Below are 19,554 nucleotides of genomic sequence, written 5' to 3'. Positions count from 1 at the left end.
CAGCTCTGCCACAGGGTTGCTGTGTGATCTAATCAGTGTCTCTGAATCTTACTGTAAAATGTCCTCATCAGCAATGTGGCAATGCTGATATTTAATAGCATTGTTCAAGGATTAATGTAAAACATATGACACAGTTTTCTTCTAGTACTTGTTCCAATGCATCTGTATTTTTCATGCAGTATAACCATGGTGCTGAAAAAAATTTTAAGTCTTCCTTTTTGTTTTTGGTGAGGAAGATCGGCCCTGAGCTAACACTTGTTGCCAATCTCCCTCTTTTTGCTGGAGGAAAAGTGGCCCTGAGCTAACATCTGTGCCAGTCTTCCCCTACTTTGTATGTGGGTCGTGGCCACACCATGGCTTGATGAGGTGGTATAGGTCCCCACGCCGGATCTGAACCTGCGAACCCCAGGCTGCTACCGAAGCGGGGCGTACCGAACTAAACCACTACGCCACCGAGCCAGCCCTTAAGTCTTCCCTTTTTACTTGACCTATTTACATAGTGTAAACAATTTTTATAGTTACTGTTTTAAAAGTTTTGAAATATTAACAAGTATTATAGTAGATTGATGACATTCTGCCACTAAAATATACTGTGTAGTACATGATGTCCTTTCTGTAGATAATATGAACCATAAACTTAACGTGCTTCTCTTAAGGAATAAAGTTTTTCAAGACCTCACTTTCTGAGATACCTGTAAGCAAAACCAAGAAGGAACAACAGAGCCAAGTCGAGTCTGGGGAGTGGGCCCATGGTAGACTTAGCAGCTGAGGGATGCTCTCCCACACACCAGCTTGAAAATGCAGCCTTCAATTTGCAGTCATCCCCCCTTCTTCTCCGGGGGTATGTTCCAAACCCCCAGTGGATGCCTGAAACCACGGATAGTACCAAACTCCTATATATACTACTATGTTTTCTCCTATAAGTACATACTTATGGTAAAGTTTAATTTATAAATTAGGCACAGTAAGAGATGAACAACAATAACTTCTCTTCGGCGTATCTGAATTGCCGGCATCACTACTATTGTGCTTTCGGGCCATTGTTAAGTAAAATAAGGTTCGGTTACTTGAACACAAGCACTGCAGATACCTGGACAGTCACTCTGTTAATCCAGACGGCTACTAAGTGACTAATGGGTGGGTAGCCTATACGGCCTGGATCCGCTAGACAAAGGGATGATTCATGTCTTGGGGAGGATGGAGTGGGGCAGTGCAAGATTTCCTCACACTTTTCAGAAAGGCGCACAATTTAAAACTTACGAATTGTTTGTTTCTGGAATTTTCCATTTAATATTTTGCACTACTATTGACCACGGGTAACTGAAACCATGGAAAATCCTCTGATAAAGGGGGACTGCTGTACAGATTTGCATGTCATAGATCTTTGGGTTGCATAAAAATTGTCAAAACCACAAATATTAAATCTGAGAATATCAAGGGTATTATTGTACTTTACCTAATAATGATCTCAGTATATGTGAGCCTTTTGTTTCCTGATTTTTTCATTGTAAGAATGATGCTGCTGAATAAATGTAGACATATATTGTTTTCTCCTTCTCTAGTAGTATTTCTTTAGGATAAATCTCTAAAAGTAGAATTTATTAAAGGGCACAAACCTTTTATGGCACTTGACGTAATTCCAAGATTGTTTCCAAAGATATCACGTAGATTTACACTGTCCCCAGTTAAGTAGTTTCAGCTGTCTAAAACTCAGGATTTTTTTATTTGAAATGTTTTGGGGAGACTAATTTAACAGGTGAAATATTAATTTTAATTTCTATTTCTTTGGCTACTAGTGAATTTAAACATTTAATTTTCATATATTTGTGGTATTTCCTCTTGAATTATTTATTCATTCATATTTTCCTCCTATTTAACTTAAGGGATCACTTAACAATTTAGGTTCTTTTCAGGGCTTTGGATAGATTAGATTTTTATTTAATCATATTAATCTTCTTTTTTCTTTTAGCTCCAGTAATAAACCGATTCACGAGGCGTGCCTCGGGTAAGTCTGACTATATTATGGATTTTACTTACTAATGGTGACTTTTTTAAATGATAGTCATATTGGACAAGAAAGTATGAAGAGAATAATTGCTTTAGAGTAATAATTTATTTGTTAGTCATTTTCCCAGAAAATACATCCATCTGATATAATCAAGAACTTGGAAATATCCTTTGAGGGCCAAACTTGAATAATCACACTGTGTGCACTGAGGCTGATGTACCTTTGTAAATGGAGACTCTCACCCCGACTTGTTTATTCCTGCTCTTGATACATGATTATCTGCATGGTTATTTGATTTTCCAGCCACAGTTTAGAAGCAATGTTTCGAAGATGGGTGAAGGACACCCTAGAAACAGTGATGGATGAGAGTTTTTAATAAGGGACATGAAAAGTCTTAAAATACAGTTACAAGAACTTATCATCATGGGGCCATTTAGAATAGGAGCAAATTGCTTTACATTTGTTAATACCCCCGAGGCTGTTGCTGTCTTAAAGCCGATGCGTATTCACCCTGATAGACCTTAGCCATTAACAAGTACTTACATTAGCTTCACTATACTGTGTACTACCTCTCTGGTATGGGAAGTATGGGACAGAGTTGAGGGCATTTCTATCCAAAATGGTGTATGTAAAATGAGTTTGGGCATGTAAATAGAACAGTATTATTTGGAAAATTCCCATCTGTGGAATATCTTCTCTGAAGATAGAGGGCAAGTGGAGTGTTACTGTGTTTGGTTTGAGAAAATTACTCTTTCTTTTGAATATAACTAGAAGTTTTTTGTTGTAAACACAAGATAAACATTTCCAACAGATCATCTTTGACGTTTATTTAATACAAATGAATTTAATACATGAATTTAATTATGAATTTAATACAAATTTCATAAAATTACCTTATTTCCATCTGTGCTATATTATTAAAGGTGTTTTAAGGTCGAGCTTTATTTTTAATTTTTCAGCAGTTACTAGTGTAATTTTCTCTTATTATGTAGTGACCAGGTCGATAAGAAAAAAAGACAGAGATTAGGAAAATGTGCTGTATTGGGATAGTATCTACGTTACTCTCCTGAGCTTTTTGTAATCTCAAGGCATATTTATTTTAAATGCTGGAAACAAAGAGTAGATTGTGATGCCTTCAGTGTAATGAGAGATCAAGTTTATGTCAGTAAGCCATCAAACCTTACCCCAAAGTAGAGCTGTCAAGTGTGATCGTATTCTAGTGTACTTTGTAATCTTTTATGAGCAGTGGTGGAAACAAGAGGGACAACAAGAGAGAATCAGTAGTGTGATATCTTGTCTTGATGATGCAAAATTCTTTCCGTAAAAACATAGTTAAGAGTCTCAGAATAAATTATCTCCTTTTCTCCCCAAACTGTATGACATGAGACGTTTATTTCTGGGCAAGTTCCATTAGTATTTTAGCATTTGTTGTACAATATACTTATCATCAATTGGTGGGTCAGGGGCTCCAGTATGTAGGTTAGTTTTGAAACACCATTATTGCAGTTCCCCCGCCACCACTAACTCTGTGTCCAGTGTATCTCAGCAGATTTGGCTGGAAATGTAGACAAGATGGAGTGCCAGCAAAGAGAGATACACATTAAAGTCAAATGTTGCATTTATTCCTAGAACGACAGACAATGGGAAATGTCAGTGAAAACAATAGGAAACAATTCGATTTAAAGAAAAATAAATAAGGTGATATCAAGTTCAGGAGTTGTGTTATATATAACAATAAGCTTTAAAAGAGTAAAAATTGTTACCCTAATAGTATAACATGCTGGAAACCATTATGGGAATATAATATAAGATCATATATATATATATATATATATATAGTATACCATTCCGTCAACCATTATGAATCTTGACATTGATTATTGGAAGGAAAAGAGAACTAACGTATGTAGTACCCCTGATCAGGTACTGTGTTAAGCATTTTATATAAATTTTCAGTCTCTCAGGCAAGGGAAATAAAATTATATATACTACCTTAGATAAAAAGAACAGTGGTATAAGAAAAAAAAGGAATGGGACCTATTTAATCATCTACATGTCAGTAACTTATTTTAACTTTCTTATTTTTTATAAAAGTTTGTCTAAAACTTTCCTGGCAGAGAAGAATGTAGAAACAGTCTTAAGACGTCTTGAGGAGAAAATTCTAGAGTTCTTTTGTTAATTTAATTTAGTGGCTAAAAATAATTTAGTAGTGGAGATACACGCCAATTTCTTTTAAAGAAGCATTTCCTGAATATAAAAAAAGTGTTTACTTAAAATATAGAAATTCATATATGATAATTAAAAGTGTTTGTTAGGATATGTTTTTCTTATGTAGTTGTTTTCAGAAATAAACTTTAATGTAAGACCTGTAATTTAGGGGAAGAAAATAAGGTAAAATTAACCAGAAGTCTATATGATATAAGAGTTTGTTTCTTATTCATCTCTTTTTAAATAATAATTACAACAATAAATGCTGTATGTATATATTACAACAATAAATATACTTTATGTTGTACTAGATATTTAGTCACTATTGATTGAATGAAAATAAAAAAATAATATGTTCTAATACATTTCTGATCTTCTGACTGAGTTTCCTAAATGTTTGAGGTTTTGGCTTTTGGTATTCATGCTGCATCTATCAAAAATAAGTATTTCAACCTGAATAATTCAAACCAAACATTTCTCCCTTTTATGCCTTTTTCTTTTGTTATGGTTCATGAGGATGAGAGGAATGTTTATACTAAGAAAGTGTTTGACAAATACATAATTTAGGATCATTTTTACACTTTCCTCGTGTGTTTTCAGGTCCTGCCCACAAACCTGTCAGTTTTTATTTCTCTAAGTAAAAGGAATCAGTTTCACTCAGTATTTTCAAACAAAATTCTTAGAATCTTAAGAGTTTGAGACGTTTCAGGGTTTCATAAGCTAGTTTTCCAGTTGGTACAGGAGTGAAAGGCACATAGTAGAGTATGATGAGTGGAAACCAGCATAGATGGGCATTGGAGAATGGGTCTTGCCTTATGGGTTAGATGGGATAAGTTCTACAAAATGTGATTGAAGCTGTCAGATGTCTTCTGAAATCTAGAGAAAATGTATCTTGGTATCTTCCTGACAGCACCCCATAACCTTGATTTTATTATTTATTTATTGGTTTTTTTTTGAGATATTGACATATAACACTCTGTATGTTTAAGGTATGTAACATGTTGATTTGATACATTTGTATAGTGCAATATGATTACCCATAACCTTATTTTTAAACAGCACCCCATCTTTTAAACAAAAGAAAAAGAGATACTGCTTTTGTTCTTTTTTAACCCGTTTCTATTCTTAGTAATCACTTCTTATCAGTACGTCTTTTTAAATACACCGAAGTCATACACATAATCTGTTTTAGAATTTTGATGGAATTAGCATTGACAGTTTGGGGTTTAATTTTTCTTAAAAGTTATTATGGGCTTTCTGTTTTGAAAGATTATTCTTTTTGGTGGAAAAATGGAAATATACCATTTATTGTTGTAATTATTAAAAACTAGTGGTAGCAATAGACGTAGTAACTCAGTAAATCTTCGAAGAGTAAAACTTTAAGCAAACGCCAATCCTATTGCTTCATTGTTCATCTAGCATATTATATGGGAAAGACCCTAGGGTGTCTACAGTATACAGACTTGAGTTCAGGCCACCCATTTATTGTGTGAATTTGCATGTAAGTTATTTACCTCATTGAGTTTTGCCTTCTTATTTCCTTTTCTTTCAGTTAGGGATCATAATGGCTATAGTGACGCTTGTGATGGTTAGGTCAAATGGCTTATAAAAAGCAGAGTGTCTAGGCTCTCAAAAATGTTAGCGGTCAGCCATGTTCTCCTGAACATAGTTTAAAACAAAACAAAACAAAACAATAAGACCCTCAGCCCTGTGCATTAGCCTGTCATAAAAAAGCCTTAGAGCGTCATAACACTATTAGATATTCATCCTTATAAAATGAGCATCTTTTTATTTTTTGTACATTACAGTTTTTGAAACGATTATAATGGTTTTCCTCTGTGGTTTTGTCTCTGAATTTAAAAAAAATGCAATGTCTCATGACTCTTGAGACACTGCCTTCCTTGCAGCATGAGGTCAGACCTCTCTGAATTTTTTTTAACCCTGACATTTTATTTTGAAAAAAGTCAAACAGAAAAATTTGAAGAATAGTTCAATGAACACCTTTATCTAGATATCCCAGTTGTTAGTGTTTTGCCACATTTGTATGCTCTTTTCCTTCCTTCCTTACACCTGCACATATATACACTTTTATTTTTTTTATTGAACCTTTTAGGAATCCTAAATACTTTATCTCCTATGAACAAGGACATTCTTCTACAAAACATAACACTGAAGGAATTTAACCTTGATATAATGCTATTATCTAATACACAGTCTAGAGTCCAGTTTTCTCGGTTGTCTTGCTACAGCCTCTCTCCCTCTCTCTCTCTTTTTTTTTTTTTTGTGAGGAAGATCAGCCCTGAACTAACATCCATGCTAATCCTCCTCTTTTTTTTGCTGAGGAAGACTGGCTCTGAGCTAACATCTATTGCCAGTCCTCCTCTTTTTTTTCCCCAAAGCCCCAGTAGACAGTTGTATGTCATAGTTGCACATCCTTCTAGTTGCTGTATGTGAGACGCGGCCTCAGCATGGCTGGAGAAGCGGTGCATCCGTTTGCACCCGGGATCCTAACCCGGGCCGCTGGTAGCAGAGCATGCGCACCTAACTGCTAAGCCATGGGGCCAGACCTCTCTCTCTTTTTTTTTAATTCAAGCTCATTCAAGGATTTTACATTGCATTTAATTGTCATGATTCTGTTTTTCTTGTGTTTCAGAAATCAACGTACTGAAGTTTTTGAAATCTGCCTTGTTTGAGTTCTGAAGGCTGTCCCTAGCAATGGTGCAGTTCCCTGTATCGCCTGTTATGAATTCTTAGATTGCATGGGCACATCCCCTGTCTGGTCACCGTGCCCCATTGATGTCCGTGGAATCTTTGTATTGTTTTCATGGACTACTGTTGAGCAGTACTTCCCCTAATGAGTAATTATTTCTTATAATAGAAGTGAAAATTGACCTCCAAATTATGAATTTGCTAATTTTCTTTTCTCATGTAGATAATTAGCCACTCTTCAATTTTTAGCCATAACACGAGCGTTGAATTTTATAGTATATTTTTAACAGGGCTAAAATTTAACAGGGCTAATAATTTTCCCTGAACTAGCATTTGGAATAGTTCAGAGGTGAAATTAAGTCTTTAAATCTCACACACCCACTGTGTAAAATGACAGATTAAAAACTTAGTGAAATGACCCAAAACAGGAAATGATTAGTCCCCAAGAAAGTAGTGAAATAGCAGAAGTTCAGATCTTCTCTTGAATCCAATTCAGGGAACATATGCTTCCTTGATTCAGGGAACATATGCTTCCTTTTGTTTTGTTTTGAAAATATTTTGTAGCCCTGGTGTTCATTGTTTTTACTTTAAAGTTATTTGATGAGAGCTTTTAACCCCTAAATTATTTTTTCCCAGAGGTCATTCTCATATTCTGAAACTAATTTGCTGGTATAAATATATTTACATTTATATTTCGTTTTTGAAATGAGCTTCATTGTGGAAGCTTACTTTGGACTTGGTAATCTCCAACACTAGATAATGCACACCGGGAGAAGACTACTTTAATTAACTTAGTAATTCATTCAGCAGACGTTTACTGAGTCCCTTCTGTGTGCCAGGTATAGTGCTAGGGATGCGAGAAGAGTAAGATACGGCCCTTAGCAAGTTCACAGTCTAGCAGGGAAGCTGGCTGTGCCTCAGAGTGTGGTAAATACCATCATATCCACAAAGAGAACAGGAGAAAACTTACAGTTCTTCGAGGGCGTGGCTCTCAGAAAGGGTGCCATTTGAGCTGGTCTTTATAACATGGGTTTCAACAGGAAAATAAGAGGAGTATTGGGCTTTATCACTAAAAGCTAGCTGTTTCTATTATGAAGTCCTTTGTCATAGTGTGCTGCTCTGCACTTTGCCTCTGCCGTCAAGCGGCTGTGGCGTGGGGTAAGCAGGTGCCCGGACAGCAGGGGCTTATGGCGGGTGGTTATTCCCGCCTTTAACTTAGCACTGCTTCAGAATGTTCTTGTCTCTCTTACCGGTGGAGGCAGCATGGGCTCTAGATTCAGATAGACCTTGGTTGGAAGTACCAGCTCTGCTGCTCACATAGCCGCTTATTAAAAGTGTATGTGTGTGTGGCCTTAGTCACTTTCTAAAGCTCAGTTTCTCCAGGTATCAAATGGGGATAAAACCTGTCTGACAAGATTATTGTAGTGATTAAACAGTAGATAATCCATGAAAAACACTTAACACAGTATTCTCTCCAGTTTGGTTTCACAATATCAGCCTGTTGTCCAGGTGTGTCTCCTGGATAGTAGTCAGGAGCTTTCAGGAGCCTGGACTGGATGTAGACATGGGTCAGAGGTAGCTTGTGGACTGCAAAGCTTGACATGGAAAATTCGTTAGAAAGACGACGCCCGGGGTGAGGCTGAAATCAAGAGTCAGACAGTTCAACCGAGACACCAGGCTAAACTAGAGGCGCCAGCACTGGGCAAGGGAGATGAGAAGAGAGGGTGGAGGGTCGACCTAGAGAGGTTCCCAGAGATGCCAAAGCACAGTACCTGGGGCTCTTTGTCCAGGCTTTTCCCTTAGGTGGGGCAGAAATGGCTCCAGGCCACATTGTGCACCTGTTATCTCTCTCTGTCTAGGCTAATGTTAAAATAAACTCTCCCTGTGATTTGTTACAAGTAAAACCAAGTGAACAGAGCAAGTGCTGCTCCCGCCCCATCTGCAGCCTCTTCCCTCTCCTCCTTCGTGCTCTAGCAGGATTAATTTACTGGTACTTCTCAAGCATACCGTTTTCTTGCATGCCTTAGCATGCTGTGGGAAATAGAGCCCAGTGGAATCTATGGGAAGTGTTGAGTCTCTGGCTCTTTTTTGTTAGGCCCAGGAATGCTGATAAACTATCTCAAGGCCAATGAGAAATTCGATTATCTCTTTAAGTTCATTGCATTTTCTCCAAAGTTCTCTCTGAGCCCTCCAGGGCAGGGAGAAAGGAAGGCCGTAGTGAAAACGTGATAACAGTTCAGGGCCTGGCGGGTCGTCTCCTGCTCCTGCCGTGTCCTCAGACTCTTTCCGCCAGCAGTTGCCAAGGGACCTGGAAGATGGCATGGGAAGCCTGTGTGGTGCACTGAGCCCCTGGTGTGTCCTGGTTACTGGACACTGCCTATAAAACAGACATGAGCAGACAGAATGGACGTTTGAACTTACCACACCCAGTCTCTAATTATCAGAGTTGAAGTCACTACTCCACAAACTTTCCTTGTGAAGGACCAGTTCCCACCCCCTCCCATCCATTGCAGACCAGTACTTTTGTAAAATATAATAATATTGTCATGGCGGTATCAAATGGCTGTAATAGTTCCCAAACACGCCCACTCTCTGTACTTAACCTCATTGTGAACCGCTGTGGTTTGGGTGACGTGACCTTGATATGGTCTGTATGAGATATGAAAGTTCTCATAAAAAGCTTTTATGTGAGAAAATTACACAGTTATCTAAAATAACTAATTATTAAAACAAAACCAAAAACCTTATTTGGTTTTGCTACTTTGGCATTTTGTAAGAACAGATTGCAACGTGAGAATGGTGGTATGTAGCAGCCCTGCCCCAGGTCCATGATATTGTTACTTCTGCTGTCTGGCGTATGCCCGTTCATATTTGGGGCAGTCCACAGGCTTCACTTGTCTAGCCTTGCTACAACTCACCCCAACCATGTTCCCTACCCCTCAGCATTATTTCTGTCTGGATGCCATCTACGTATTTAGTATGTACTCATGCTGCTGTTACTATTACACATCATTTGATATTGTGGTTGGTTGTTCACATGTCTCTTTCCTGCTACTCAACTGTGAGCATCATAATTAATGAACTGACAGAAAAGGACATTTCTGGATGAAGTCAAAGGAAAAATAGAATGTGAAGTGAGGAAGTGGGGGTACTAGAAGGATGGGAAAGATTTGGCCAGATGTGTATAATGGGGTTTAAGATGCCTGAGGTAAGGACTGGCATTTATGCAGTTATAGGGTAAGGCTGCTCAAGTGGATGTTGGATGAAGTTTTATTGGAGTCAAGGAAGCAAAAAAAATTTGAGGGTGGGCTTGGACATTGAAGTCTTGTGGATGATGGCAAAACTGGAGTGCAAAGAAAGCTGAGAAGAGGTGCCTGAGTGCCGTGGATCTTAGAGGAGCACTGGCGCTTGTGTGGGACACCAAGTAGTGGTCTGGATGCCAGCGTGGGGAGCCATGAGGGTCCCTTCCTGTCTTTCGGATCCCACTGTGCGCAGGGAGTGGGACCTTCTAAGAGAAGTGGTGTTCTTGGAGAAGAACTAGGTTTCAGCTAAGGCGGAGAAATGTCAGAAATGTTTTATAAAAGCACTTGAGGGTGAGGGAAAAGTGTTGGAAAGGAGGGTAGGAGTGGATGGGAGGAATCCACAGGTCAGCGATTCAATTGAGCAAATATTTATTGAGCAGTTACCATTGCCAGGCTCTGGGCTGGGCATTGGGTACAGCAGCAGCAAACCCTCCCTGCCCTCGACGTACTCACATCATGGGGAAGCTTACAGGAGTGTGGAGATGAACTTGGGGAAAAGGTGGTTGTCTGGAGGATTTTGCACCTTGTGGATGACCAAGGATGACAGCAGAGAAGGCATAGTTGGATGGAGTGTCTTTAGGTTCTGATTTGTTCACTATGAATGCTTGTTTAACTAAACTTTCTTGAAGTCTAACTCTATCAGGTTCCCAATGAGAGCACTTTAACTTTCTGATATTTACCTTAATTACAGAAGGCAGTATGGTGTAGAAAAGGGCTTCGATTTGAGGCCATTCTTTCATTTATTTTTCAAATATTCAGCAAAGGCCTACAGTCTCTTTGGCACTGGGCTGGGCCTGAGACAGACAGACATGGTTTAGGATCTTAGTTGCATCATTTATTAGCTAATGACCTTGGGTAACTTAAACTATCTTCTGTAAAACGGGGTTATTATAATTCATGAAGAGAATGTAGGCGAAGCTTTTTTCTTAGGGTAGTGCCTGACACATAGTGAGTGCTAAACTGTTATGTATCATTGGGCTCAATTTGTCAAATTTTAATCTAATAAAAATGCCATAATAGTATCTCTGTTATTTCCTCTTATAACTTATCCCGCTTAATTTTAATTGACCAAATTACATAATGCAGCTCCCCGCCCCCGCCCCCCAACCCCGGCTTGTAATCGGATTGAACCAGCTGCTTCTTGGAGCTGATTACTGGAGAATGTTCCTGTCATTGGGTTCTGAGTTTCTGAGAACCCAACAGTGTATTTTATACTAGCTAATCATTTGATCATGTTTTCTGATTTTTTAAAATTAATGATAAAACTAAAAACCAGAAAGTGTATCCAGGTCTCCTCTCTTTTTCCCAGTAACAAGCAGGGTTGCCTGCGCCAGCACTGCCACCTTCTTTTCCTATGGTCTTGAGTTACTAAAACCAGAGAACATTGATTTTGTTGTTGTTTTACATAAGGCAGTATAATCAAACTGCTAAAAAATTAAAATGTAGATTAATGGCATATTATTTGCAGAATGGTAGAAAAGAGGAGCCTTTCATTTGAAAGACTAAACAGCTTGAATAATTGTATTGTTATACCTACTTCAAGGAATTATGAATATGATCATTTGTATTGACCTCTATCAAAAAAGGTGGAACTGACCCTCTCCTTAGATATTTTAAAAAAGAATTCCAAATTATAGCGCCCATTTAAAAACAGATGTAGATAGGTTAGTATGTTCATTGCATAACATAAAGTAATAGGGTACAGATGCAGAGTGTTCCAGAAAGTGTACACGGCTTTTATGCTGTGAGGTCATTTTCAGAGCTGAGTTTCAGCAGGTTGCTGAGTGGTGATCTGCAGTAGAAACTGAAAACTTCAACTTCTCATATCTGCTCTTGTGGCTTTCTAAAAATAAACTGCTACTTTCCAAGTTACCTTTTTATTTGATATTTTCACTTTATTTGTGTTTTGTGGCCCTATTAGTGTTGCTTTTCTTCAGTGCATTTATATGAAGGGGACGATTTAATCTATTTTAAATACATTTCTTAGATTTGAGAGCTGTTCTTGGAATTAGAATAATGAAAAGGCTTATAATCCAGAATTATATATATATATATATATTTTTTTTTTTTTGCTGAGGAAGATTAGCCCTGAGCTAACATCTGTTGCCAGTCTTCCTCGTTTTTTTCTTGAGGAAGATTAGCCCTGAGCTAACATCTCTGCCAGTCTTCCTCTACTTTTTTTTATATGTGGGTCGCCACCACAGTGTGACTGACGAGTAGTGTGGGTCCATGCCTGAGATCCAAACCCTCGAACCAGGGCCGCTAAAGTGGAATGTGCGCCAAACTTAACCACTACACCATGGGGCTGGCCCCCAGAATTATATTTTATTGATTAAAAAATAAATATTTCTGTTGTATCACATAGGCAACTAAATTAGAAGTTAAAAGAAATTAAAATTTTTCTTTAGTTAAATCATCCTTTTAGAAGGAATTCTTGATATTCAACTACATAGCAGTGGGACCGACATCTCTTGGATGGTTGTTGTAGCTACAGGAGAGTCACACTGTGTGTCTCATTCCAGACAGAGATTCTGAAGCAGAGATCATTATACGTTTTGAAGGCAGCCTGTGACTCCTATTAGAAGATAAACGGAGGCATATTAAAAATTTTAAGAGTTTATTTGAGCAAAAATAGATTCGAATCAGGCAGTATCTAATCTAGCAGCTAGAAAGGAGCTCTGAGGAGCTGTACAAAATGAAAGACTTTTATTAGCAGAAGGGAGCAGGAACACGGAAGCTACACTAGGCAAAAAAGTCAGTTGGTTATTACAAGGTTCTTTTCCTATAGGGGATGGCAGGGGTCTATCAGACAGATGACCTAACTAGGGCAGCACAGGTGATTGCTGCTTAACTGGTTTAAGATTTTCTTTCTGGGAAAGCCAAAACTGTAAGTAAGTCTCGGTTTGGTGACGTGGGGCTTAGCGTAAGCAACTCTATTTTGGGCCTGTTGTCTTGTTTTTAACAGTCCCAAGTGTTTTTCACGAATTTCTCATTCCCTAAATTTTTTCCCTCGCTTTTATCAAAGAATAAATTTCTCTAACAAAGGATGGATCTCAAAAGTTTGAATAAGGATCAGTTATTTTGGTTATGAACCTTAGTAGTCTAATTTGTGAAAGTAGATGATGATGATAATACTAAAATGTACGCTGAGTTGACTGCATGCCAGGCACCGTTTCTCAACTTGGCTTTCCCCATGGTAACCCACGAGAATCACTACTACCATCTTTGAGGGAGGTTTTCCTATCATCTCCATTTTACAGTTGTAGAACCCAAGGCACAAAGAGTTTAACATGCCCAAAGTCATGTTCTTTTTATTTTTTAGTATTATTAATTTATTCTTTAAAATTGACTCAAACTAGTTTTTAATTGTTTTATTAAATGGGAGTTATGGGCTAGCAGATATAAAATGATGTGGATACTTTGTAGCCAAATCATGCAGTTGTTTGTGAGGATTCTGCAGGAAATAAATCAAATGACTTCTAGCTCTTTTTCCCTGTTATAATTTTCTTCCTGAATTTTGAAATGATATTAAATATTTTATACACTAAATTCCAACAAAGTGGAGAAAAAGCAAAGGTTTACAGTAATTTATAGTACCTGCATTGTTTATGTGTTTATACATACTCATAGATGAGGCATTTAGATTATTATTGTTTAACAACACCCAAGGTATTCTTTATGTTTTAATTAGTTCATCGTTCAAATTTTGTGTGCCCAAAATTACAAAAAAGTTTACATTCTTACGCTTTTAGCAGTCAATTTGTGTGATTCAGATTGTTTTTTTCTTTTTTCTTCTTTCCTTTTCTTTTTTAAGTATCAGAAAAGGTTTATTAGAGAATTCTCACCCTGAGCCCATGCAGCATGTGTTGATACAGTGCTTCCGACTTAAAACCGACTGGAGGAAACACGGTCTTTTCTAAAGTGCTCCTTGTACAAAATATATAAAAAGCAATTTCTGGTGTGACTTTTGCTCTACCTCTGCCCCTTGACATCCCAATTCAGATTAATTTTGATCTAAATTTAAGTGTTATCCCCTTCCCTTTTCAGCTAGAAGTCTGAACATAACTATGTTGCCACCCAAATTAATGGATAAGCATCTAGAAATATTGTAAACCATCATACTATTTGCTTATACATGGAGTTAACTACATTTCTAGAAATGATTTGCTTGCAGTTTAGTCAGGTTTATTATTTCTCTTTGTTTCTCCCTGGATAGGAGGGAAAAACGCTTAATGTTGCGAAAAATCAATTTAATTTCTCTTTCAATGACTGACATCTATATACTTTTCAGATGTCTGCAGATCAAACAGAAGATTAATGATGCAGATATCCCTAAGGAAGATGCTAAGAACTGAATAAGTCACGTTTGCCTGGTTTGCAGAATTGTGTTGTTAAATACTCTCCTCCTTTGCAATTATAGATCCTATAAAAAATACAGAGATCTAATTATGTCTGTTTGTATAGACTAGAAACCAATGAGACTGGCACTCTGAGGGGTCTAAAAGCATGTGTGGGATGCTCCATGGTGATTCCGAAGAAGAGGGTGAGATGAGAAGGACCAAGGGAGGGGGTGTGGATGGAGAGAGGGGAGAGAGGTGATGGTTGCCTAATTTTCTCCATTTTAATTTGAGATCATTTCTAGCTCTCCCCTATCTTCAGCAACAGTAAGTCAGGATCTTTTTTTTTTTTTTTTTGACCTTTCTAATGGTGAGGTCATGTTTTCCACTATATATTAAGATCAGCTATTAAAATTTTTCTAAAATGGGGGCCGGCCTGGGGGCGTAGTGGTTAAGTGCTCACACTCTGCTTTGGCGGCGGCCCGGGGTTTGCAGGTTTGGATCCTGGGTGCAGACCATCCCACTCCTTATCAAGCCATGCTGTGGCGGCATCCTGGATAAAGTAGAGGAAGATGGCCATGGATGTTAGCCCAGGGCTGATCTTCCTCACACACACAAAAATTTTTTTCTAAAATGGAATCTTTGTGAATCAATATCCATGTTTTTTATAGTTGTGATCAGTGTGTACATATACCTTTTATGTCATTTGGAGATTTTTTATTATAACATTGATACATGCTCATGGTAAGAAAGTCAAATAGTACAAAAGGGTGTAAAATGAAAACTAAAGGTGCTTGTGTCTCCCATTGTTCCCAATCCTGGTCCTGGAAATAACCACAGTTAATGGTTTCTTAAGTACTTGCCTGGACATTTTTATGCATGTACGTATTTAGCGGGAATTAAAATTATATCCAACTTTGCACATTGCCTTTTCACTTAGCAGTATATTGTGTATTACTTTTCATGTCCTTATATCTAGATGTACGTCATTCCTATTTTAATGACTGAATAGTATGGGTATTTAAATTTTAGGTACATGTATCTTTGCGTAATTGTGCAAGTACATCTATGGGATATATTTCTAGAAGTGGAATTGCTTAGTCAAAGATACGAATATGTGAAATTTGTATAGGCATTGTCAAATTGCCTTCTAAAATAGTATACTAGTTTATGTATTCATCTTACGTTTAACTTAGTGTAAAACACTGAATATTACAGAATTTTTAAATGTTTATCAATTCAATAGGTCACTTAGGTTTTAGTTGGCATTTTTTTATTCATGAGTGAGGCTTAGCATCTTTTCATTATTGTTGACTATTTGTATTTATTTTTTCTGAGAACTGCCTGTTCAATTTTTTTTTCTCTTACTGATTTGTTAAGTGTTTGAGCTCTGAGATCAGATGGCTTTGGTTCCAGATTTAGGCTTTGTTACTTATTAGTTCTTTGACCTTGAGAGCGTTATTTGGTGTCTTTGAACTTCAGTTCATTATCCATAAAATGTGGTGGTAAGAGTACCTAACTCGTGGGGTACTGTTAATTGGTTAATGAGATAATCAACGTAAAATACTTAACACATTTCCTAAAATATAGCAAGAATATATGTTTGCTAGTAGCATTACTAATACTACTGAGATTTTTTAAAAAATTAAGAATAGAATTTGTAATGCTATGCCTTCATAGCATCCGTATGATCATTTGGTTTTTCTTTTAATGGAATAATATGGTAGGTTGTATTAGTAGATTTTCTAATATTGAATTGTCTTTATATTCCTAGAATGAACTGTGCTTGGTAATTACATTAATTGTTAGTCATATTATATGACTAACATTTACCAACTATTTAGTACAAATCAAAACACATTTTTTAACACAGAATCAAGCTCTGAATTTTAGGTATATTTCAGGGAACATTGTTGAATGTGCTTTCCTGTTGTAGGTGCATAATTAGGGATCAGAGCTAGGAATTATCTATTTATAAACTGTTGGTTGAAATACCTCCTGACCCCAACAAGAGACACTTACCATGATTCAGATGTACTAGTCAGTATATATAACAAGCAGCCATTGTTCCATCCAACTATGGAGCAAGAAATGGCGTAGGGAAATGACATTTTGTTTCTGCCTCGTATTTTCATGTGTATTGGGATTATATGTATTTCATGGCTTTTAAAATAATAATCACAGTGTAGTTTTGTAAAACTGCAATAAAACTTTTTCATACATAGGAAAATATTTATGTTCTAATTTGTACCTTTTAAGGGCATTTGCAGCTCTAAAATAGTATGTTATATTGTTTCGATGACACAAATCCTATTACTTAAGATTAATTTTAGATTGGGACTTTAGCAGAGAAATGAAATAAATATATAAAGAGCATTTGTGCCAACCACTTCTCGTGATTTTCCTTCCTAAAATCATTTTCATCCGTCAAATTTTCATTTTCATCCAACTTCTTTCTTCCTTCTTCCTTTTTAACTTCAGAAGTACTAAGGGCATTAGAAGTGTGATATGCGTGGGATAAAGATATTTTATATTGAAAAAGTAAGAATTTGGGTTCCATGGGTCCATTCTGTATACAAACTTGTATATAATTAGAACCTGGAATTCCAATGACAAACACTTTGAACTATCATAATAGCTACCATTTATTGAAGGCTTTCTGTGAGCTAGGAACTGTTCTGAGTGCTTTAAAAATGAATGTATGAATTCATTTTATTCTTAAAGAAGCTCTATACAACAGGTACTATTGTTGTTCTAGTATTACAGGTAGAGAAACTGATACACAGAGATTAAGTCCTTGCCCAAGGTAACAGGGACAGAGTGGCAGAGACAAGATTCAAATTCAGGCATTCTGTCTGCAAACCATGTGCTCTTTTAAATACTTCTGTTGACAAGAGGAATCTACTATCATTCAATGACTATTTATTGAGTGTCTCCAGTACTGGAAATTCTTAATTGTTGTAGATCTGGAGCAGTGCTGTGGTGAGCAAGACACATAAGCTCCCTACTGTCATGAAGAGTACATTCTTGTGGAAACAAAATAAAGACATGAACTTCATAGTTTATGAAGGTTCTTCATGGGTACAACAGGTTGTGTTTTAGAAAGGTATTTTAGAGTAATGATGAATGTTGTTCACCTTTTCTCTCTCTGTCTGGTTGGTTCATGAATTCCCTCTCTTCGCTGTCCATGATATGCTGTTTTCCTGCAGACCCGGGAGACTGGGCAGTGTAGGGGGTTGGCGTCTGAAGACCTGGTAGGGAGCGCAGCACTCTGTCATAAACTGGCTGTGTGTGAGCCCTGAGCTTTAGTGTCTTCATTGATAATCCAGGCATTGAGCCCCCTCCCCCTGAGGTGGTGGTCGGGATTAAATGAGCACAGCTCCCTAGCACAGTGCTGGACATAGAAGGGGCTGACTGACTATTAGTTTCCTCCCTTCTATACATTTTCCAGTCTTAATAATTTTCAGTGAAAGATGTAAATGCAGGTAGAGGGGCTAAATTGAGTTCCCTGTAAATGACGTTTAGCTTTTTTCTTACCAGAATGCCAAATTTGTTGTATCTCAAATAATTTTTATTTGAAATCATCATTTAGGCAAACATTGAAGAAAGTTGATGCTTGCAGCATAACTGAAAATTAATATTTGTAAAAATATCTTCTTGAAAGAGTTAAATACAAAAAATGCATCAGAACAGACTGTTTTCTCAAAATTTCTCTATATAACATTGGTATATTACATTTCTGTGCTAGAATTTACTTCTGTATTCTGTACCATAAGCATAGTATATCTTATTTTCATATTACTTTAAAAATGATATTGCTTCTTATTTGCTTATACTTATTAAAACCCACGTTTCTTTCATTAGAAGCATTTGTTTCTGGTGTTCAGTAACTCAGTGTAATGTGATAATCAGATTTTATTGTACTGTAGTGAGCTCTTGATAGAAACCATATCTGTTAATTAAATTATTAATGTGTACACTTAATGCCCTTGGCCCTTGTCTCGAGTCTATCACTGGATTAGTGCTGACTTTCACTGTTGCTTTTCCTTACTTTCTTTTTCTCTTGCCGCCATTCCACTTAACACACACACAGATTGCTGTAGCAAGGCTGGGTGGTCTCTCTTGATTTAGTCTTCCTCTTCTTTTCTAGTTCATCTGGCACGTCTCTGTCATAGTATCCTACATATCACCTGTGATAAAGTCTAAACATTTTAAATTGACGTTCGACTCAAGGCCCTCAAGAACCTGTGCTCAATTCCTCTGTAACTCTATTTTCCGTTACCCCTAACACAAACCCTCCCATCTACCTAGGCTGTGGCTGCCTACTGTATTCTCCACATTCTTTGATTTAAAACAGGTTGTGTAATCCTCTCATCAACTTTTTGATTAAGGTACCATTATTATCCCCATTTTAGGGACAAGCAAACTGAGGCCCAGAGAAATTAAACAATGTGTCCAAATTCCCTCAGCTTGTCTGGAGTGAAGTCGGAGTTTGAACCCAGCAAGTTTCCCTCTGGATGTGTGCTCTTCAGCGCAGACTTTCTTCGGGGCTAAAGTCCCACCCAGGTGTTATCCTGAGTGAGAATCTATGGGTGACTCTTTCAGTGAGTGAAATGTGACACTTATTTACACGGGGGAGAATGCCTCTCCCAGGAGGTGACATTTCAGCTAAGATCTAGGAAGAACAGGGTGGTGGGGCTTGGTGGGGGAGGATTCCAGGGGAATTGCGTGTGCAAAGGCCTGGAGTTTACTCATTCACAGGCATATATGAATGTTTGTCTATTCTACTTCACCGTATGTCTTTTGATAGCTTAAGCCAAATATATCAATCTGTTTTTCAAGATTTACTCCTCATGTGATTCCTATACAGCTGGCATTTATTTATTTAATCACAGCAACTCCGTGAGGTAAGTCTTCATAGCCACATTTTACAGATGAGAAAAATTGAGATTCATAATGCTTAGTAATGTACAAAGGTCACACAATTAAT

General features: G+C 37.3%; 1 protein-coding gene across 3 annotated transcripts in view; it reads left to right on the top strand.

The window, feature by feature from the left end:
• Positions 1 to 19,554, top strand: part of PRKAR2B (protein kinase cAMP-dependent type II regulatory subunit beta) — a 107,257-nt gene that overhangs the window by 24,946 nt on the left and 62,757 nt on the right. For all 3 annotated transcript variants that reach the window (XM_087438633.1, XM_087438587.1, XM_004439292.3), the window contains exon 2: positions 1,970 to 2,005. In XM_087438633.1, the coding sequence (XP_087294759.1) occupies positions 1,970 to 2,005 (36 nt within the window). The remainder of the gene's footprint in view (positions 1 to 1,969; positions 2,006 to 19,554) is intronic.

The sequence above is a fragment of the Ceratotherium simum genome, chromosome 1 (assembly GCF_057802395.1).
Source record: "Ceratotherium simum simum isolate JZ-2026a chromosome 1, ASM5780239v1, whole genome shotgun sequence".
In the NCBI taxonomy this organism is placed as follows: Eukaryota; Metazoa; Chordata; class Mammalia; order Perissodactyla; family Rhinocerotidae; genus Ceratotherium; species Ceratotherium simum.
Note: the sequence above shows the minus strand (reverse complement) of the source record. Positions and strands in the feature narration are given on the sequence as shown.